Source organism: Paramisgurnus dabryanus, chromosome 4, assembly GCF_030506205.2.
Source record: "Paramisgurnus dabryanus chromosome 4, PD_genome_1.1, whole genome shotgun sequence".
Classification (NCBI taxonomy): Eukaryota; Metazoa; Chordata; class Actinopteri; order Cypriniformes; family Cobitidae; genus Paramisgurnus; species Paramisgurnus dabryanus.
Genome location: NC_133340.1, coordinates 27,997,295 through 28,021,374, shown reverse-complemented (window position 1 = coordinate 28,021,374; position 24,080 = coordinate 27,997,295). Strand labels below are relative to the sequence as shown.

The 24,080-nt window shown below is 34.2% G+C and overlaps 1 protein-coding gene across 2 annotated transcripts in view; it reads left to right on the top strand.

Annotated features, from left to right (window-relative positions):
• gpc6a (glypican 6a) overlaps window positions 1-17,832 on the top strand; it is a 226,447-nt gene extending 208,615 nt beyond the window's left edge. For both annotated transcript variants that reach the window (XM_065254142.2, XM_065254143.2), the window contains 3 exons: window positions 6,686-6,816; window positions 11,865-12,040; window positions 13,906-17,832. In XM_065254142.2, coding sequence (XP_065110214.1) covers window positions 6,686-6,816; window positions 11,865-12,040; window positions 13,906-14,102 — 504 coding nt within the window. In that variant the 3' untranslated portion in view covers window positions 14,103-17,832. The remainder of the gene's footprint in view (window positions 1-6,685; window positions 6,817-11,864; window positions 12,041-13,905) is intronic.
• Window positions 17,833-24,080: the final 6,248 nt, after the last annotated feature.

Genomic DNA, 24,080 nt, shown 5'->3' with positions numbered 1-24,080 from the left:
TAAATGTGTGCACCAACAAAACATGCAATGCTTAAGCCCTTGAGTATGTTAAATTACTTTTCTTGATATATTTTACATATTTAATGATTTTCCTGTTTTCTCGTGTAAAGCTGCTTTGAAACAATGCAACATTGTAAAAAGTGCTATAGAAATATATTGAATTGCTTCATCTTCGGCACCATCAGTCTCATAATCTACACTGTTAGATGTCGCTGTAGATTTAGCAGCACTGTACTGTAAAAATCCACAGTACTATACTGTATGTGTACATTACAGTACAGTACTGCAGTTCATAATGCATTCTGGGTAAATTTGTTTGAGCGGGAACATTTTACAGTATATTTTGGTCTTGATGTAACCTTGCTGTAGCCATTGCTGTAATGTGCCAGGTGTACTTGCAATAATCAGAGAAAGTGCGCCAACGTCAAATCACACAGACAGAGGGAGAGCACAACTCTTGGCTGCAGCTGAAGGAGGACGATTGATTTCTGGCAGTTCGGTAAGTTTGAAATATTTCTGTTTCATGAAAACTTAATTTTTAGTTTAAGAATGTTGTCAATAGTTTGTCACAATATTGTTTTAAACGTGCAATGAGAGAGAAAAACGGTCGCCAACAAAGTTTCAATCTCCCTCAGAAAGTAAGCTCACGTTACACACAGATGTCTAACGTTACCGCTGCTTTAACTCGCTTTACACCTTTTTTTAATGAATATAGGGTTGTTTTAACTAAATTATGACGGTTTGTTGAGTTTATATTGTGTTGAAAGTGTGGTGACAATGAAACTATTTTTAACGAAATGGACAAAGACAACCCGCCAGCGCGGTCTTGCGGTCCCAGCATAACGGTCGTTTATCTCGGCGTTTCATCCGTTCAGTTAGCGTCAGAGAAAAGTATTAAGTTAGACTGTTTGGCAAGGCTGACTCGTGGTTGTAAACAGATAGGACTTGACACCCCGTACACAGCATAGTACCGAACTACTCCACAGAAGTGAAAACAAGAAACCTCATATTTAACTGGATACATGCATCGAACTCATCGCAGCTTTAACTTCGACCAAATATAATTCAGACCTGGGCTCATCTTAATATCAGATGAACGAAAGGGATTGCCGCGCTTATTGTTGTTGTTATTATATTACGTTATATCAGCAAAAGCAGAGAATATCTTCTCTTAAGCGTTTTACACGCCCAGTAAGTTGTCCAATACATTTTTATGGCATATTGTTTCCACCACTTCAGATGCATTACACGCTGTATATAAGTTTCCAAAACGCATCAAATCAATGCACGAAAAGAGAATGGGCTCCGCATTTACGTACCTTTGTCTTCTCGTCTCTGTCATCTGATCCTTCAACTCTGGATGTAAAATAGTCCATTATAACATCGTGTAGGAAACTGGCATCACCAGGATTGCTCAGATTTAGGCGATCATGTTTATCTTTAAAGTGAGCAGCTAGCTACTAACTTGTTAAAAAACTTTGCGTGAAATAGTGTTACACCGCAGCCGTCCGGGTAAAACATTAAAGGGACAGTCCTTTTACCTTGTCACTATAAATCGCTATTTTCTGCACTAAACGAGACATTTTCAGAGATTTTCTGTAGACAAGATGTTATAGAATAATAATTAAAAAAGACTTATTTAGATATTTATATATAATATAACAACTAATATATATATATATATATATATATATAATGTTTTACAACTGACTTAACACTTACAGTAATGTTTTATTTGTTAGCATAGCATGATATTAGATTTAAACACTTAATACATTTTTAAATCAAGCACAATGAACATTATCAAATATTATTAATGTTGTAAAATATATTGTTCATTGTTAGTTCATATTAGCTAAGGCATTACCAAATGTTAAGGAATAAACTCTTATAGTAAAGTGTTACTAAGTTTTCTTTTACCATTTCCTTCACAATGTCTACTTATTTCTATGGCTAACAGATTTTGTAACATTTGTATTTTTTACAGTCTTACCATTGCTTGTAAGTCGGATTGGGTAAGATGGATCATCTTTAAAGGAACCAGGCAAGTACATGATGTACAGTTACAAGTCATGTATTTTTTTGACTGCAATATTAAATGCTTTCACGTCACATGTAAAAGTACACAGGAATGTGCTGATCACTTTTTATTTGTAGTTTACATGAGTGTCATTGCACTTTTCAGGAGTTAAGGCAGATGTGGAGGCACAACGGGTGACACCAGACACACACCAAGCACATTGTTCGGTAAGTTTGCACTTTACCACTACAGTTTCTTTAAATACCCATGTATACACTCATTCACAATTCCCACACACAACACTGTAACACGACCATACACAACATGTACACAATTGTCTTAGTTTGCCATGTAGAAATATACAAACAGAAATATTCAGACTTTGGTTATAAGAAATTTAATTTAATAATTGTATTTATTTAGCAGAGGTGTCCCTGGACTTTATTGACAAAAGATTTTGTTTTCAGAATAAAAAGTTGTGTCCAAATCAGTAACAATTGTACTTTCTGTTCAGGACATTCAATCATGACATGATCCAGGTGGATGCTGTCCATTGAGGAAAGAGTTTGTTCAGCGGTAAGTGAATCTTCTGTATTTTAATGTAATTAGGTGTGGAACAGTAGAATAAGAGCAAAAGGTTTCAGAATAGGAGTAAATTCAAGGCTGAGTTTAGTTTTTTAAGAATCTTTTTCTATCTTATATTTGTTGACTTAATGTTTATGATATTTCTAACAGGTTTCTGGATAGAATTAATTCCAAAGATGGGAAAAAGTGCACATCCAGACAAGGAGCAAGCAAATAGACAAGGAACTTGGTGCAGAGAAAAGCTGTGGCCATTGACCCCCATGTGAACAGCTTCATGCAGTCCCTGATTGAGTTCGAATGGACGACTTCAAAGTAAAGGCCACTGTGGTCTGTCTGCCACAGTTTAATGCATTTATTTTTAGTGTTAAATGAAATTCAAGTAGAATATTTAAAACTATGGGCCAGTGTTCTTTTTACCACAGTGAAATGTTACCTTTTAGTCGATGATGGACTTTAAACTGAAAACTTCAAACTATGGAAGAGTGTTCTATTTGCCAGAGTTAAATATGTTACAGCAGGGGTCTCCAAACTTGTTTATACTTGTTGATTTTATTTTATGTTACTTGATTATATGTTTATTATTGTTTAAAATCTTGTTTTAAATATGTTTTGTTTCGATTAAATGTTTTTTAAATAAAATGTTGATACAAACATTGCTTGGATTGCCTTTTAATTCATTATGTCATGTCAAGGATAGCATTTTTACCATATTAATAACTATAGATTTAAACCTAAATATCTAGCTATTTTATATAATATTATTGTATTAACTGTAATAAGTAATAAATAGTATTTATGGGTCAATATAGACATTACAGTAAATTACTGTAAAAATAGACTACTGTAATAAAATATTGTAAAATTACAGTACAGTACTGCTTTGTAACTATACAGTACTAGTTTGTGTACTGTAAAATGGTATTACAGTACAGTACTGTAAAACCAAAATACAGTAACTTACTGGCAACCGTGCTGCCAGTACCGTACTGTAAAAATACAGGGAAATCGTTAACAGTGTACATCCAGAGCATTATACTTTACATCTGTAGGAAAACAACATTGCCAATGTTTTAACATTGTAGCATAGTGTGACATTTAAAGGGATAGTTCACACAATAATGAAAATTCTGTAATCATTTACTCATCCTCATGTTTTAGTTTTTCCTTTGTTGAATACAAAAGAAGATATTTTGATAAATGATGGTAACCACGCCCATTGACTTCCATAGTATTTGTTTTTAATTTGGGTACTAGGGTTGCCAACTTTGTCATTATGAAATACAGGACAAAAGGTGGCATGCTGCATGACTACGGGTATGGTTTTGTGTGTATGTACAGTGCATTGTTTTAAGATAATCTCCTATTTTATAACTCTTATGCCTTGGCAACATATGGTAGGTTCATTAATAGTTTGTTCATTTACAACTGTACTGTTAACACAGTCCTTTAACTCTTTCCACGCCGGCGTTTTAAAAAAAAGTTGCCAGCCAGCGCCAGCATTTTTAGGATTTTCACAAAAAGTTTAATGCCTTTCAAAAAAAAAATCTTCTTTAAATATATAAACATACATTATATCAAATTAAAGAAAGATATTTTATTTGTTCTCTTTTTATCACCTCTCAAATATGGGTCAGTTTCTTCAAAAATACAAAAAAATGAGATAATTGCGTTTTTGTAAAGGACTTTTGATAGAGATCAGAATCCGATCGATGATCAAAATGTACATGGAGTTCTTTCTGTTTGACCTAAGGGGTTGCTTCCAGGTTTTATAAGTTGGGTAAAAGTGCCACCTGGTGGATAATAGTAGAAATACGGATTGTCGAAAAATTCGTCATTGGCAGGGGAGCTTTTCTCTTAAAGTTTACTCGTGAATGGCCAGGAAAGAGTTAATTGAACCATAACCTTTACTATCTGTTTGTGACTTCTGCACTAAGGTTTATAAAAAAACTTTATTCCCTTCGTGTTAATTTTAAATGTGACAAACTAAAAATAACATAGATTCTTTAAGATTGAGTTTTTCTGTAAGATTTACTTTGCAAAGTCAATGTCAACAAGTTAATTAAAACACACATACAGGCTGCTTAAGAATCACACGCAAGAATGTCGAAGCAAAGTTATTAATGCATTTGGGGAATTTCAGATTGATGTGAAGCGCTAAATAACCCACTATTTAAAAAAGAAAATATAAAATCTTATTATAAACCCCTTTTAACGTATACTTGAGTGGGTCTGTGTTTGGATGGCAGGTGTCGGTGATCATTCCCAAGTGTCGTGATTAGCAGGCGGATGACATCAAAGTACCACAAGAGCATTTTTCGATAGGGGTCTCCTCTGTATTATTTCTCGAATTTCTCTCGTTGAATTTTGATGTCATCTCTCTCTGGGTTCTTGTGGGGCCACATGAACAAACCTGTCAAAAAATGGGACGCATGTGATCAGGACCAATCAATTACGACCAAAATTTGTGATGTCCCGGCTTATAAGGGACAGTTGGCAACCCTCGTGGGTACCATTAGCTGTGTGTTTACCATCATTTATCAAGAAATCTTATTTTGTATTAAACAGAAGAAAAACTTATATACAGTAAGAAATTTGTGGAAAAAAGATTTAAGAGTTAAATCTTAGTAATAATCAAAGCATGATGCTGTCTGCAATGCCTGTGGAAGTGAAAATATCACACGGCACTTGTGTAGAGAGATATGGTGATGCCCTGCAAAAGAGCTTTTATTATGATTGACACATTGTGGTGATCTGATCTCTTCAATGATAGATCTGCTTTACAGTTGAAACGGCCACTGATAAGCCTCAGTCTGTTTGCTTGCTGTTGTGTGGTACACTTCATTAATAAAATCAATTTGTGCACATCTGAAGCCTTGGCGATGTAGTAGAAGGCAAGATTTTATCGATATTTAATCTTTAATGTCTGAGCTCAGGCTAATTTTCGCATGTATTAAAGGCAGTAAGCGTATAAGACAGATAAATAGTGTAATACACATTTGGATGTGTGAAGCTTTTATCAGAACAAGGATTTTTTCTGCTTGTGCCTTTTACAAAGCATTGTGCATGACTACAAAAGACTCCTAACAATACTTTAAATAAATCAGTACACAGGCATCTGTTCGTCATCTATTTATCAGTTTAGCTAAAGAGAATAGGGCACAGAAAAATTAATTTTTTGATTTCTTACATTTTATCCAATCCCTAAACAACTTTATTAGGATTTCAGAAAATGGCACATAATTCCTCAACTATAAGCAGTATCAATAGTGACGCTTGAGTTTTAATATAAACAACCCACCATTATGGTGATCAGTGTTTGCATTTCATCAGCTCATTTGCATTTTAGTGGACACACCCCCCAAAAAATTTTTTTTACATGTTATAATAAATTATCTGTGGGGTATTTTGAGCTAAGACTTAACATACGTACTCTGCGGACACGAAATATTTATTTGAAATTTTAAAACGTCTTGTGAAATGTCCCCTTTAATAAGCAGATATATCTTGGCATGAAATTTCCAGATAAGTCTGGTTTTTATATCTCTAATGCACCATGATAAAACCCGTTCAGCCTGGTTAAAATGTGAGACCTGCACCTGTCCCAAAAATTTATAACATTTTCACCAAAATGCTGCTGGTTCTGTAGCTGGGAAATGTGGTTAGAGACCAGCATGTTTTTGCAGTCGGTGTGGAGTCAATTATTTTCTGGCCTGAAACTTTTTGTGTGGTTGAATTGAGCGGAAAGTCTTCAGGACACTGTGGGTGGAAAGTGGGCAAACCAGCATAAAAAGTTTAAAGTCACATTTTTGCCTACTGTTTGTTTTATACTGTAAATAGTTGGTTCGGTATTTCCCCCGTAGCTCAGCTGAAAGATTGTTATGTTAGCAAAGGTTTTGTGTTTGATTCCCAGGAAACACACATACAGTACTGTACTGTATTGAAGAAATGTATATCATACACTGTATACATGTTATACTCCCAACCCTAACCATCACAAGCATTTCTGTATGCAGTTCAGACTGCACTCATTTCATTCTCTGGTGCTGTATGCGGTAAACTAATTTTACCGTGGTATTCCAGGTGATCGACATTAAGGAGGAGCTCAAACAGTCGAAGAAGTTCTGGTCGTCGCTGCCAGACGTCATCTGTGCGGAGGATAAAGTGACTGACCCAAATGAAGAGCAGTGCTGGAACAGCCACACAAAGGGAAGGTATGTCGGTCACCTTCAGCATCGTGTCCCTCGGCTCACGTCACAGATTGTTGTGTTTCAATGACACATTAGATGGTAATTGTTTTAGCAATATTAGGTCACAGGCAAATAGAAATCACGCATAAGTCCTAGAAAGAGCGCGCAGAGGTTATTGTGTCCTTTACAGACATCGACCATGGTAAGTAGTTTCACCAAACAACAAAAAAAATAGATGCTATAATTATTTATATCAATAAAGCTTTCGTCACTCGGTTTTTGAAATCGCTGTTGTAAAAAAATGAAATTAAATGTAACTTTTGTTAATATAATGCCTTAATTAGATTAATTAGTTTTGGGGGGAAAATAAAATATATATGTAAATATATATCACAAAATATTTAAAGGATTACTTCACTTTCATAAAAAATCCTGATAAAAATTCCAAGACTTTAGTGGACCTCAACAGTTTACAGATTCAGTGCAGCTTCAAAGACCTCTAAAAAAATCCCACTGGAGGCATAATGGTGCATTCCCACCAGCCGCGGTAGAGGCGGCAAAAATGTGCTATTCACACGTAGTTGGACGCTTGAACATTTGAGTTCACTCGCTTCATTTCTTGTGTGAAATTCTAGTCATTTGAGACATTCACGCGGAAATTTGCGTTATGGGTGGGGCTTCTGTGACTCCGCTGAGACTCCGCCATTCCGCTTGCTTCCTGTAATCACGTCACTACTTCAGCAAGGTTCTGATTGGTTAATTCCACCGAAGTTCAGATTTTTCACCTCGCGCGTTTCCCGCGGCAACGCTCAATTTGCGTGGAATGCGTCATTCGCACCACACTTACCGTGTGTGCGGTGCCGCAGGATGCCTAATCTTATCTTTGCTTTGACTTTACATGTAAATCACTCGTGCTTGCCGCGTCTACTGCGTCTGGTGTGAACCCTGCATAAGAGTCTTATCTAGCGAAACCATCAGCATTTTAACAGATAAAGTACTTTTAAACCACAACTTTTCGTCTTTCACTAGCCTTGTGACACGCCAGCGCGACCTTACGTATTACGTAAACCCATCGAAAGGGTAACCTGGAATGGATTTTACTAGCTGAGTTTCCATCACACTGATTTTATGTGCATTTTGAAGTATCACATATGAAAGTAATGGAAATGGCTAATTTAAAAAAAACGTAATTTGCCGTAAATTTTACGCTTACTTGAGGTGGATTTTGACTTATGCGATATAGAGTAAATGCAAATAATGGGAGACAGAAACACATTTGCAAAATAAATTCTGATATAGCAAACATTAAACCCATTGGATGAACTGTTTCCGCTTATGTTGTCTTTCCCATATATGAGGCTCGATGTCGTCACAATGCAACGTCTGCATTTTTTTTTCTGTGCAGCACATTCAGTTTGGCAATTACAAGCTGCACTGTTAGTAAATTCATAACTTATAAAAGTCACGACTAAATGCAGTCATGTCTCCATTCTGTAAGCGTGTCTTGTTTTATTTACTGTTGGTTACCAATACCACCATCATTACCACAAACAACTTGATGGAAACGTACTTAATTAGCATTGCTTTGTTTTTAATTATTTTTTTGCTAATTGTGAAATGATTTGCTTCACGTTTGGATGGATACAAGTACTAACGGTGCTCTGACAAGTGTACATATGCATTAAATTAGAAATAAAGTGAGTGGTTACAATATCACTGGTCTTAAAAACTGTGGGTCTTTAACTCTTTCCTCGCCATTGATGAGTTATCTCATCTATTAAGAGAAAACGTTTCCCTGCCAATGACACTTTCCTGATGAGTTTTAACAGTAATCTGTATTTCCACTATTATGCACTAGATGGTGCTCTTACCCAATTTATAAGAAAAAACTAAAGCAAAAACTAATTCAACAACATTGTAAACTTTGTGCATGTTTTGATTATCATTCTGAATCTCTAACAAAAGTTTTTCTAAAACTTGGTATTTTTAAAGAAACACCCATATTTGAGAGGTTATAAAAAAAATGAAGATAAGATGAAATGTATTGTTTCCTTTTGTTTGTTTGTTTCTAAGCAGATGGTATGTGCTTTCATTTGATATATTTGTATGTTGATATATTTCTAGAAGACAATTTTCCTGGAGTTGTGAAAATCACTAGTGGGCAACTTTAAAAAAAGTCTTGCAGGGAATGAATTAAAATAACATTAGTCTGTTGATATAACTTCACGTAATTTTTACAATGTATGCCGTATTTGATTACTTAATCCATTTTTTTATAATTTTGTGAATTTTTGTAAACCACAGTCCAACGTGAAAAAAAACACGAAAAGCACTGTTTATTTTATTAAATTTGAGGATAATTTCATTTATGTGCGATTAAATTTGATTTATTAGAATAATTAATGGGCACATCATGTAATTAATTAGATTAAAAAATTAATCAATTGATAGCCCTAATATGTATGTAATGTTAAAGAGTGGGTTAGCTGTAAACACCTATGGAAATTGGTCTTCAATCTCCTTCTCACACATATGTTTTAGCTTTAGGACTGAATGATCTAAGAACAAAATTGGTCTTTTCCTCGAGTTTTACCATTACTGCATTAACCTGGCTTTGACTAGATTAAGTTTTGTCTCATCGAGAAATGATTCTGATACATCTATATCAGACTCTTAGAAACAGTTTAAATTGTTTCAACAGCACAAACAAGAAAAGCGTTTTTTTTCCCCCCCACATAATTCATCTCTCATCATCTCAGTTCATGGCCATGATGTCTGTCACTCCGTCTGTCCGCCTTTGACAACCTGCCAGACAGCTTGGCAAAAAACCCCATCAGCTTTCTGGCCCTCCACAAGTGATAATATCAGCAGATGGTGCAATATAAGACGTCTTTCATTTTCTTACCGAGCAATGTAAATCCGCCATGCTGTGTGAAGAGGCTTTTTCAACAGACAAATTAACACGAATGATAAGACTTGGTGAAGCAGAAATTCATACGATGCATTTCGTATTCGTGGGATCTGCTCTCCGTAGAGAACAACAATCTCATTATTTGCTAATTGCTGCTTAAAAAGCGCACAGTTTGCATTTGAATGGGAGCACATTTGCGATTGCACGACCTGGGAGCGTTCAACAAGTTTCATTTATTTTTCACAAAGCACCACCTGAAATATTAATTAGACGCAAACAATTACCTCTCACCAGAGCGGTTATTAGGAGATTACATCTCAATAGAGTCGAATGTCTGCATATTACTGCTACATGTGTTTATACAAACTCACAGTTGTGATAAGGTAGAAATTCAGCAGTGATACTTTAATCAAGTGCTCGCAAGACAACACAGAGATCAGCAATTAATTCAATTTGAACCGCTTGACGTACAACTTTGTTTCGTAGATAATCATGACCCTGTCTTCTGTGAAATCCAGACTAAAGTCTTATAATCTAATGATGAGATTAAGAGCATCAAAGTTTGATTTCACATCAAAGTCAATCACAAAAAAATGACTTCAGCTGGGTTTTCACATTTTTATTGAATTTAGTCTTTAATATTTAGTCACACTAAAATTATCACCATAAAAATGATTACAGTATGCATTTACTTCACATCAATTGTGATTTAATCTTTCTTGTATCTACAGTATTGCCCAACGTTTTAACCCACAGTAAGCGCGCCAATACAATACATGCTGTCTTGCAAGTGCTATCATTTACAAAAGGAAATGTAGGTGCAATAACAAAGTGCAAGCGTGCAATTTTCTGTGCTCCAGGGTTCTGTAGGGTGTTTTACATAGACCTAACATATAGCAATTGAATCCTGTAGACAGTGTAAAGCTGTAGGGCATGTGAATGTGAATATGTAAGGTGCTGATCTTGCTAAAGTTACTCCAGATGAGGTCATGATTGGGTCAGCAATATGTTCGTTCATGACAGCCTGCAAATACATAACCAGCATTTACCTCATACGACAACTGAAGTCAGATTATTGTAACCGTTTTGTAGTAATGTTTGAATTATATAACTTTAAATTAATAATAATAACGATGATGATTATTAATAATTAATAACAAAATGCGTTTGGGTTGCATTTAAAAACATATTTAAGTATTATTATTATTATTATTTTAATTATTACTATATATGCATAATTATTTATAATAATAAATAATAATAGTTAATAAACAAAATTACCTTAGGTTGCAATTTAAAGAAGCATAATAATAATTATTATTATGATTAATCATTAATTGTTATTTATAATAATACATAATAATAGTTAATAAACAAAATTAGCTTTGGTTGCAATTAAAAAAGCATAATAATAATAATTATGAATCATTAATTATTATTTATAATAATACATAATGATAGTTAATGAATAAAATAAAGAAGTATTTCTAGAAAATTACTTATGATTTTAAAAGATTTTAAGAAATATGATTTTACTGTATTAATGTTTCCTTTATTAATTAAAACTTGATTATTTACACAATAATAATAACATAATACTTCACAAAACATTACAGAAATCGTCCTGACAAGATAGGAAAAAAGTGTTTTTTGAAGAGAAAACAGAAGAACTGTAAACATAAATTGAAATATTTTTATTTATGCCTGAAATGGCAAAAAGTGTAGTATCTGCTCAGACCAAAGTCGTGATATTATATCCTATGATTACTTGGTTATAAGTATTAACTTGGTTATATGATTTAAAACTAGCATGATTTTCTAATTTAACAAATCTTTGAAATGACTTTACCCCTTCCAGCAGAAATAGGTTTAATAGATAAGCCAGTTTTTTCCCACTAAACAGCATAAAGCTTTTATGAATATAAAATGTGGGCATGTGTTTACTGTCATAAATTATGATGTTTGTTCAGTGTATGAAATATTTGTAAGAAAAAACTCTTGTGTTTGTTTATCGCATGACTGCGTTTGAAGATTTGTGATCAAAAATAGATGATATCAAATAGATCTGCTCAACTGAAAGTGAATGATTTATGTGTTTGTATAACGCCAACTGTGGAATATTCAAACCAACCAAACATTCACCCATTTCCTAATTCCTCAGATATTTTCCTGAAGTTGTGAAAGACGGTCTTACAAACCAGCTCAATAATCCAGAGGTGGACGTGGACATCACAAGACCGGACACGTTCATCCGTCAGCAGATCATGACCCTCAGAGTAATGACCAACAAGTTACGAAACGCTTACAACGGGAAAGATGTCTACTTTCAAGATTCAAGTAAGAAAACTTCATGAGAAAACTTAATAACAAGCTCAATACATTTTTACATAAATGTTTCCCAACAGTAGCATCTCCGCTTTTTTGTTTAATTTAAAAAGAAAGTTTTCATAGCATGATTTTTTTAAATGCAAACATTCAAAACTCTTTAATAAGCCAGCAATGCATTACCTTCGGATTATTTTTGGTTAGGTTGGTGGGGTCAATGCTCCATATATTGCAACAAAGTGTGTTTACGAAGGTAATAGATTCGCAAAAGTTACTTTTCAAAGTGCAAAGCTACAAAGGGGGAAAAGTGTCTGGTAAATTTCTTGGAAACTTTCCATGGGAACTTAATTTGGGGATTTTTGGAAATATTCCAAATTGGAAACTTAATGGAAATTTATGGTAATTTACTGAAATATATGGGAATTATTTGGAAATATACAAACATAATTAAACATTTTGTTTGGTCATAAGCAGACATGCATGCAAGGTAAGTTTTTGTTTTGTTTTAATTCCCATAAATTCTTGTTAATTCCCATGGAAAGTTTCCACCCTTGAAAATTCCCAGAATTTTGCAACCCTAATTGTAACGAAGACATATTAGTATTTACAATGATGCCATATTCACTATTGACACTTATTTCAAGGCAGACCTACATTTGCACCATCTTATAATGCATGAATAAAAATAGGTTTAATTGCACAGTTAAAAATAAGCCAAACTCACATCCACATTTATACACTTTATATGATGTAAAAGCTCTCCAGAGTTTGTGATTCCCCCTAAGGAGGTCATCAAGTCCCTCAGACGACACCTCGCTTCAGCTGCTGATTTCATTAATCATACTGCGATGTCCAAAAGCGTCACATGCTGTCTGGACCCTCTGGTTGGGAAATAAGATCTCACGTCTGTCAAAAACAGAGCACAAGAACGTTTAGCGGGCCTGACAGCAATAGGAAACTAAATTGTGATCATAGATGGTTGTGTCCGGTATAAAAATTGGGGGTCCAGTGAAATGATTGTCATTAAAGTACATTTATTAAAGTAAACACTGGTTCAAAACCAGGTGAGATATAAGAAGGTTTCATCCTCAGATATCATTTATCTTCTTACAAAAAGCAGTGACATTAAATGACAAAATCACACTATTTAATGTGCAGTGATATAGCGTGGTTTACTAAAACTACAGTATGTCCTGCACAGACTGATCTCACGGCAAGTCGTGTTATAGTCAAAAACATTTTATTCATGTCAATGGCACGAAATTCAGCTTTTTTCGTGCCTTGAGCATGAATGTCTTTTTCATGTCACTCTCACAAATTTCTATGAATAGTTTTTTTTGTGTCCGTGGCACGACTTTCTTTTTTGTGGCATTTTATGTATTGTTTTCATATTGTTTTTTCCTATTTTCTTAACATTGACGCTTGGGGCTGGGGTAAGAATCACTTTCTGTAAAATTTTTAGACATCCTAACCCAAACCCCAACACCAGACGAGAATAGTTTTAAAAGCAGAAGAAAAACATTAAGAAACCAATACATAAAAGTACATCCTAACCCAAACCCCAAATCAACCCCAACCCAAAGCGACAATGATTTAAAAATGGTAAAAAAAAACAATGAATAAACAATAAATAAAATGACATGAAAAATAAGTTGTGCCACGGACTCGAAAAACTATTTATAGAAATTTGTGCGAGTGAAACGAAAAAGTCATTCATGCTCACGAGGAAAGCAAAATTTCGATTTTATTTATTTACTTATTTTATTTTTATTTTTAAATCCTGCCTAGGGTAAAGGGTTATGTTTATTTATTTATTTTTATTTTGTAAAGTTAACAAAGTTACCAGTTGATCTTACTGTCATGTATGTTGACATCAGGTGATGAGGAGAGCGGTTCGGGCAGCGGTAGCGGCTTCACGACAGTACCCGAGGTGGTGAAGACGGAGCCTCCGATGGTGGAAGCCGACATCAGCGAACCGCAGCCTGCGGCGGATGCGTCTGGTCAGCAAAAGCCTCGTCTGCAGTTATTAGTCGGTGTAATCGCGCTCGTATCCCTGTTACTGCAGTGGAGATAATGGCAGGAGGAGGCAACAGCCAAACAGACTTTAAAGACAAACGCAGCGTCGTTCTTGACACGCTGTTAGCCTTTGCCTCAATGGACTGGACGTTTTCCAAAAAAAGCCCTCGATAAAACGGAGAACAAGCTCGCTAGCTGAACGTATGGAGAGTTCATATTTGCATCCTGCTTGTTCCAAAGAATGCTTGGTGCAATCAAAAATCTGCTTCTATTTTGGCCAACGTTTCGAAATGAAGTTAAAGGTGATGTGTGTAATTTTTTTCCGATGTTTAAATACTTTCTCCTCTCCCTGCTTAATAGGCAGAGACGACATTCGTAGGTTTGAAGCGCTCTGTGCTTTCCAAACTTTGCTCTGTTCGTTTGAGCAGCCCACCAGCCAAAGCATCATCGACTCGACCAATGGCGTGAATTTGGGACGGGACTATCCGTTTGTCCGACCAATGGCAGATTGGGGGTTCTTGATAGCGGTTAATATTGCAGAAATTACACGCTTCACCTTTAAAAGAAAAACAAACTTTTAGGACAATAGGTGGTTGCCGCACAGATGGGACCACTTTTCATGTTTGTTTGGGAAAAGAGAGAATAATAAAAATATATTTTTTCCTTTTATACTGCATAAAATGAGTCAAACTAAAAGCGCTCTGGTGTTTTTTTATGTTCTCCCCTTTTATTAATCCGATAAAGAAATCAAGATATAAACTTAAAAATAATCGAAACGAAACTTGTTTATGTACCACTGTGAGAATGCATGGGGAGGTCATGAGTACATGTTTTCAACTGTGATTTTCACACAATTATAAGTTTTTTTAAGTTAAAGTGAAGTACTGTTACGATTGAATGTATAAAGAGTCTGGTAAATTTCCCCCGAGGGCTGCGCCTGCTTAACTCAAATTAAATGATCCATATCTTAATATATAAAGGTTTTAGTTATAAGCGTTTTCTTACAGAGAAAGATTTATTTATATTTCTAATATAATTATATATTTTGCCTTTACCAGTTAGCAACTTTTATTCTAACAGATTTGCTCCTGCTAAAGATTATTTTATCCCCTGTTCGATGCAAGCATAATATTATTTTCTGAATTAAACTTAAATTTGTTGATTTTTCACAGTGACCAGTACTGTAACTCGAAACTTTATAACATAGAAAATTTTTATTCCGAACATGTGAAATGATTTTCTCTTAAAATGAAACAATTATATGAAATTGTGATTTGGGTTCTGAGCCTGAATTCGGCAGTATTGGAAGTTTGGAATGGGCTTGCGTCTGAATTAACCGTGTTAAGTGTTCAAACAGACCCTTTTGTTTTTATGCACATTTATATATATATTCATCATTTATATATTCATTATCATATATTCACAACCCTCATTTACAATATTTTCTTAATTTCAGTACTTTCTACTGTATGTACCTCACTGTGTTAGCGTTTCACTTTTACCAATGCATTTTATTTTGAATCATTGGGCCTTATTCGTGCAACACAAGCGTAAGTAATGTCTGTGTAAACTGTAATGCAAATTTGACACAATTCTTTAGCAAAATCTAGTCATAAAGACTTCCCGTTTTGATGCATTTTATGTTTGTTTGTTTGTTTTTTTGTTTTTACATCGCTTATATAAAAAAATTACAAACTATTTGCACAGTATAGCCTACACTGTCAGGAAAAAATGGTCCTTAGCTGTCACTGGGGGGAAACTCTTTCAAAAAGTAAACCTTTGCACCAAATGTCTTCATATTAGTACCTCGAAAGTACATATTGGTACCAAATATATGCATGTCTGCACTTAACTCATTCCCTGCCAGCCATTTTTTTTAAAGTTGCCCGCCAGCATTTTTTGTGATTTTGACAAAAGTTTTATAAGATGCCTTCCAAAAAATATTTTAAAAATATATAAATATACAAATATATCAAATGAAAAACAGACCCAACAAACAAAACGGGAAAAAACTTTTCATCCTATTTATATATTTTTTTCTCTGCTTAAAAACTCTTAAATATGGGTATTTCTATTTTAAAATAATTTTTTTAGCAAAAATCTGAAATATTTTGTGAAAGAATTTTGTTAGAGATCTACGGAGCCCCTAAGGTGACATTGGAGTAAAAAAATCAAAAGTTTAGTTTCACGTGTGCACGCGAAAGTTTCACGTACACGCGCGATAGTTTCACGTGCGCACAAGAAACTAAACTTTATTTTTTTCTCCATGTCCCCTTAGGGGCTCCATAGAGATCAGATTCAGAACAATTATCAAAAATTACATAGAGTAGTAAATAACGTTTTGGCTTAACTTTTTTCATACATTGGGTTTTTACAGATGGTTACAGATTAACATAAAAAATCTTTCTCTTAATTGACGAGATAACTCGTCAATGGCGGGGAAAGAGTTAACATTAAGACATTTTTAAGGGTTCTGCCCCAGTGACACCTTGTGGCCATTTTTTGAGGATTTATTTCTAACAGTGCAGTTTTGCTTGCGGTTCATGAGGCTCGTGGAGTCAGGGAGTTCATATGAATGTCACAAGGGCACTTTCGATCTTCTGTTCGTTCTGTAGTTGTGAATGTTCCCAGTCCGATAAAGTTCAGATCAAATTTGTACAGGCGATGTTTCTGGGTTTGACGACTCAGACCTCCCGTTACGAATGCTGGCATGTTTTAAATTACCTCTTGTTTGTAGAGCGCCATGCATTTACTCTTACAGAGCTCTTCACATTCAGACCTGACTTTTAAAATGGTGAAATGCAAAGATAATGCTCTCATTTCATAGTGAAGGTTGGATTTAGAGAGCATTCGTGAGGTAGATGAGTATGAGGACATGTAAACGTGTTTGAAAATGAAAGGTCGTGCGTAGCGATGCTCCGGTGAATCTGCTGTTGAAAGCAGGAAGCTCCTGAAAGAGTTTGTGCTTTGTGCTCGCACCCGAGTACCTTTGTCTTTCCTGAGAGGCTCGGAAATAGCACAGTGTTTTTGGAAAAGAGGAAACTGGAGGTTGTGTTTTAATACAAAATTGGGCATAATTGCGTAATACGGACCTTATTTTGAACAATTCACGAGTGCACTCCGGTCTAAAGAAATCAGAGCTCATCTAACAACATGGCAACTTCATTTCAAGCCAAAAACATTGCAAGGGTCGTGTTAGTGCAAAACTTTTTTGATTTTTAATTTCTGTTGGCCTGGTTGCTCGTGTACGAGTGTGAAGTTGATGTGTTTATAAAGAGAATGTCATATGTAAGATTGTTTCTACTTATGGTGTGAATGTATGGCTTTCTTTAATCATTTCAAAAGATGTCACCACGTTTCCTCGAGGATGAAATGACTGAGATATGTCCTTGAGAAAAAGGACCGTAGTTTTTAATGACGTTTAATATCAAAGTAACCCAGCGTGTTTTCATTTCCACATTGCACTTTGCGATTGAGTTCCACATCAAGATTCGTTCTCGTTCTGAGTGACAAACAAAGTTTACATGAAAACAAGTACAAGCCATGTCAAATACATGTTTGAAACGCTTTGAGACGATGTGTGGTTTGAAAGTGGTTGTTCCTACTGAAGCACGCTGCTCTCAGCTACTGTAGGTGAGGTGCGACATTTTAAAGACATGCCTTACAGTTTTCCTTTCTTTTTTAAGAGAAAAAAAATAACTAAATGGATTGCATATTTGGATTTTGTTACTCTCTCTTATATACCGACAAGTAATGAAGGGGTGCAAATAAACATTTTATATGAAAAACGTGCTGTTATGTGTGATTTTGTATGCACACACATTACCTTTCATAACATAATTGCTTGCCATTTTCAAATTGAAATGTTTTAATGCTCAATTCAGCTATATCTGATATATCAGCTATATATTATTTTCCCAGCATGCATCATTTTATAGTAATGTGAATGAAAACAGTTTTATCAGAAAGTTGATGCTGTTATGTTTGGTTGTGAAGAGGGAAAGAAAATCAATCGAGACTTTAGTTTATAACAGGGATAAAATTTGATTTTTATGGTGCTTGACTGAATGAAACTGCAGCTTTAAAAAATAACCCACAGTATATCTTGTTTTAAAATATTGTTTAAAATATGTGAAATGATTACAAATTCAGAGTAACCATAACACCTAAACTTAAAAGTACACTAACCTTTGTCCAAAAGACAGGCATTTATGAGCTATAGTAAATGAAACAAAAATGTAATGTATAAAACTGAGAGTTCAGCAAGTGTTAAATAACTACATCACCTTAAATATCATTTATTAGACTGAAATACCTTACATGTGATTTAATCACAGTAGTTCCAAAAAGTACAATAAGATTACAGATAACTCATTTGTATTTTGAAATACTAAAAAAAGCTAAAGAAGTTTGTAAACCGTTTACTAATCTGCAGTATTATTATTAGTTGCAAAATAATGACTGAAATAAAAATAAAATATATTATTTTTTTAAATTTTTAAATTTTGTTTTGAAAGTGATTATATTCAAGTTATATTTACCTCAAACATTAAATGCATTTAAATAATATTTTCTTGACAATGAAACTTTGTATAAAACACTGTATTACATCAGAACCGATAGTGTTGTGGGCAGCTCTCCGACATGTGGTGCTTTCGCACTTTCGGCAACCCGAGTTCAATTCCCGACTCATGGTCACTTGTCGATCGCATACCCCTTTCTCCTCCCTTTTTATTTCCTGTCCTCTCCTCACTCATAAGGCATCAATGGCCAAAAATATTACAGTAATGAATGTCTACATAATAGGTAACATTATTTAGATGAATGAGGATTATAAACAAAATGAAAAGGTCAAACATCAGGCTGAATTTCAGAGATTAAAGACAATAATGCAGTGGTCGCAATGTGAAATACCTTCTGTTAACATATCCTCACCTTCCTAAACTAATTGCTAAAAACTAAAAAGTCTCAATGTCTTTTGACTTAGGCAAAATAAAACGGCCTAAAACATTTTTGTCAAAAAATTTCTTAAGCAATTAGTTTAGGAAGGTGACAATTAGGGCTGGGCAAAAAAAAGATTTTTCGATTTATCGTTGTTTTTTTTTTACTTGGTCGATTTAAAATCGATTCTCAAAAAGCAGAATACATTTTTTCTTTATATTTATTTCCGCAAACATTGAAAGTAAGATTAACGTAAATCTAATTACTAGTTTTCTTCACTAGATGTCACCCTCTTTTTGGCCGTGCGCGATGTTACCAAGGAGCGAGAGGCGAGCCTGTCATTCATTCATTCAGTGCTTAAAATGGCAGTTTCATGTGCTTCATCGATGTTGATGCCACCTTACATGAAAAGTCAGAGGTATGGAAGCATTTTAGATTTCACAAACAAGACGACGACAATGGTGCTGTGGCTTTTAATTTCTTTTTATTAATTATTCACTTGTAAACTGCTGTTCAGTGTCTTTTTTATTAATATAGTATTTGTTTTAAATCTATATTCATTGAGTTGAATCGAGAATAAAAACTGTCCCGAGAACCAGAATTGAGAATCGAAATCGAACGATCTGGAACATCTGAATCGATACCCAGCCCTAGTGACGGTATACAAAATATAATTTTGCTTATCTTTGGGGTTAAAATAAAGTCATCATGAAGCGAAAGTAGTGATTTTTAGGGCACATGAAAAAGTTAATAAAAAAAAGAGGCACTTCATATAAAAAACTACATTACATAAGAAGTTTTTAATTTCAATACTTTAACCCTTAAAGGGATAGTTCACAAAAAATGAAAATTCTGTCATCATTTTCTCATCCTCATGAGTTTTTTTTCCTAATGAACACAAAAGAAGATATTTTAATAAATGATATTAAGCACACAGATGATGGTACCCATTGACTTCCATAGTAGGAAAACAAACATTATGGAATAATTGTGATAAATGATAAAGATGATATTTTGATAAATGATGGTAAGCACACAGTTGAAAATACATATTGAATTCCATCATATTTGTTTTTCCTACAATGAAAGTCAATTGTTACAATCAACTGTGTGCTTACCATCATTTATCAAGATATCTTATTTGTGTCCATCAGAAAAAAGAAACTCATACAGGTTTAGACCAACATGAGAGTGAGAAAATTATTTTTTTGGGTGAACTATTCCTTTAATCATAAACTGTGCTATAGCATAAAATAGTACTTGCATTAAAATAATACATTTTATCCCATAAAACGAAATATTCCCATACTTCCAGGTGAAAGTTTTTTTTTAAAGGTTTTTTATTTCTAAAAAACATGTTTGTACTTGGTAAATATTTCAGAATATGACACATTTTAAGCCCACATTAATCCATGATTACATCACCTCTGTCACTAGTATTTCTGCATGATCTCATAAAATGTATACATATTTCACGAGTTACGATTATCGCAAAAAACACTAATGAAACCCCACCCCATCCCCAACTTCACAGGGGCAAAAAAAATTCGTAAAAAAAACGTATGAATGTGGTCATAACGAATTAGCCACCTCATGCCATGAGATTGTGTTGAGTATTTTTAATGTAATTGGTTTTCCTACCAAACCAAAAGTTTGTCATGTGCTGTCCTTAACCTAAACAAATGATCTACTCTTCATCTTCAACATAATGGTGATCATCTAAATCCACCAACTCAGATTGAGCAATGTTTATTTAGCACCACAAAAATCAGACACAAAAAGCATAGTCCCAACTCAGATTACGCAAAATGATTGAACAAAGTGAAACTGTGAGATTTTTTATTTTATTATATTAAATATTGTATATTTACGGTGGCCCTGAAGTGCAAACCACAACAACAAATTACTAAACAACAACAACAAATTAAAAAACACCACAACAAATTAAAAAACACTGCAACAAATTAAAAAACAATAACAAATAAAAAAAACACTACAGCAAATTAACAACCACTACAGCAAATTAAAAAACACTACAACAAAATAAAAAACAAATACAAATTAAAAAACACAACAGCAAGTTAAAAAAACACTACAACAAATTTAAAAAAGCACTACAACAAAATAAAAAAACAAAACAGCAAGTTAAAAAACACTACAAAAAATTAAAAAAACACTATAACAAAATAAAAAAACAACTACAAGTAGTATTTTTTAATTTGTAGTTGTGTTTTTAACTTGTTGTGGTGTTTTTAAATTTGTTGTAGTGTTTTTTAATTTGCTGTAGTGTTTTTTATTTGCCGTAGTGTTTTTTAATTTGTTGTAGTGTTTTTTAATTTGTTGTAGTGTTTTTTTAATTTGTTGTTGTTTTTTAATTTGTTGTTGTTGTTTAGTAATTTGTTGTTGTGGTTTGCACTTCAGGGCCACCATATTTATTTGTATTAAATACTTTGGGAATGTGCTGGTCTTTATGCATTCAGGTGTCATCTTATCTACAGGACACACAGATTGCTTAGAATATGGTCGACACATGGCAGCTCATAGTGCAGGATAATTTTATCCCAACCTTTAAAGCCTTTGGATTGTAGGCGTGTAAGTTTAAGTGTTATGCCTTAAAATTTTGCCTAGATAAGCAGCTCACTAAGTTTTGAAAATAGAGCCGATATCTACAGTGAGCCAATTTCCCACATGATGGCAAATAAAAAAACTAGACCTGATATAAATTGCCTACAGAATGTCATGCATTATGCAAGATGCAATAACTATGACTTAATCAGGAGTTACAGATACTTGGCAACCCTTTAGAGGAACCGCACAGAATCGTCTGAGGGTTGCCAGAGCATTGCTCTGTATAATCTGCTTTTCCAGAACCATTTTCATGCTATGACATTTGTGGCATGCCAACACCACAGCTTTTCCTTAAAAAAAAAAACACCATTCCAGATCATGTTTTACTTTATTTAAGACACAGTGGGCGGTAAAAGAGGGTGAAATATTAAGGAAATTAAGGTCAGAAAGTACAAAGTAAAACATCTCTTCATATGTAGACTAATTGGAAATGCCCTTTGACTCAAAACTAATAACACAAGGGTTTTAGAGACAGCTCGAATTCCCATGGAAATACACCAACGTCTAATACAATTAAATCCGAGTTTTCAATTTTCCATTCCCATTAGAGTTATTAAACTAAATGGGATTTTGATTCCATATGCAGGCTAATGAATTTCAAAAATAAGTCAAGGAGGGGAATTTAAACGTATCCGTTTCCCCATCGGAAAATTGTTCCATATAAACGTGTCCTTGTTTTATATTAGACACACAATTGAGGTCTTAAAGAAATTAGAAAGCACACCTGTGTGCAGAAGTTCAGACCGGATCCAGATGTCCCAGGTATTTGTGTCTCATAATATTTCATTAGCTCCAAATAGTGATTTACATCAAAAGAGATGGTACTGTATAACACAAGGACCATGCAAGGATTTTGGGTATTTTTGTATTTGATAATGATTAGATTTTTTATAGGTAACAGCCAATTTGTTAATTTTTACACACTAAAATGCTGGCTTGTTGCAGCCCAGTCACATGAAATAACGTCCCTATAGTCACGTATGTTTTTTATTATTTTTCGTGATATAAATTTCTGAGTTTTTGGTGAATGTATTACGATTTTCTGTTTATGTGTCATTGTCACGTATTGGTTACTCAACTGTTTTGTCCTATTTTCTTACCATTTTCGCTTCGGTTTAGGGTTATATTTACATGAAATGCCAGGCGACCCTAATGCCAGTCGACAATGGTTTAAAAAAATTAGAAAATATAAATAAAATAAATTAAGAAAAATTGTATAACAAAGACTTTGCAAACACCAAATCTAACGCTAAACCGATACAAAAATGGTTTAAAAAAAAATTCGTGACAGTATCACCAAAAAAGAATCAAAAAATGACACAAATATAGGTACATTATTTTGTGAGACTGTGTAGCCAAATATGAGGGTAAATTCAGCCAAAAATGGTTTGTGCAAAGTTTACATTTGCATTTATGGATTTATGGAAAGCAACTTAAAGTGCATTATTATAATTTATATTATGTGTTACCCGAGTTCAAACCCATGACCTTTAGCACTGCTAATGCTATGCACTACCACTGAGCTAAACCGGATCATTTATTTATTATTTAATATTTGATAACTGGAATGATATTTTTATATAAAAATAAATATGCCATTAAAAAATATTTTAAATATTGAACTTAAAAAGCACTTTTTTGCATTGAGTTTTGCAGTATCTCTCATCCAGCTTTAACTTCTGCTTGATCTGCTTGAGTATTTGAAATGATGAACAATGAATATCCTATATGCACTTACCTAAAGGATTATTAGGAACACCATACTAATATTGTATTTGACCCCATTTCGCCTTCAGAACTGCCTAATTTTACACGGCATTGATTCAACAAGGTGCTGAAAGCATTCTTTAGAAATGTTGGCCCATATGAATTGGAAAGCATCTTGCAGTTGATGGAGATTTGTGGGATGCACATCCAGGGCACGGAGCTCCCATTCCACCACATCCCAAAGATGCTCTATTGGGTTGAGATCTGGTGACTGTGGGGGCCATTTTAGTACAGTGAACTTATTGTCATTTTATAGAAACCAATTTGAAATGATTCAAGCTTTGTGACATGGTGCATTATCCTGCTGGAAATAGCCATCAGAGGATGGGTACATGGTGGTCATAAAGAGATGGACGTGGTCAGAAACAATGCTCAGGTAGGCCGTGGCATTTAAATGATGCCCAATTGGCACTAAGGGGCCTAAAGTGTGCCAAGAAAACATGTCCCACACCATTACACCACCACCAGCCTGCACAGTGGTAACAAGGCATGATGGATCCTAGAAATGGTTGTGCGTGAAAATCCCAGTAACTGAGAAGATTGTGAAATACTCAGACCGGAAATAACCTTTCTTTTCAATTCTAACATTCAGTTTGGAGTTCAGGAGATTGTCTTGACCAGGACCACACCCCTAAATGCATTGAAGCAGCTGCCATGTGATTGATTGATTGATTGATTAGATAATTGTATTAATGAGAAA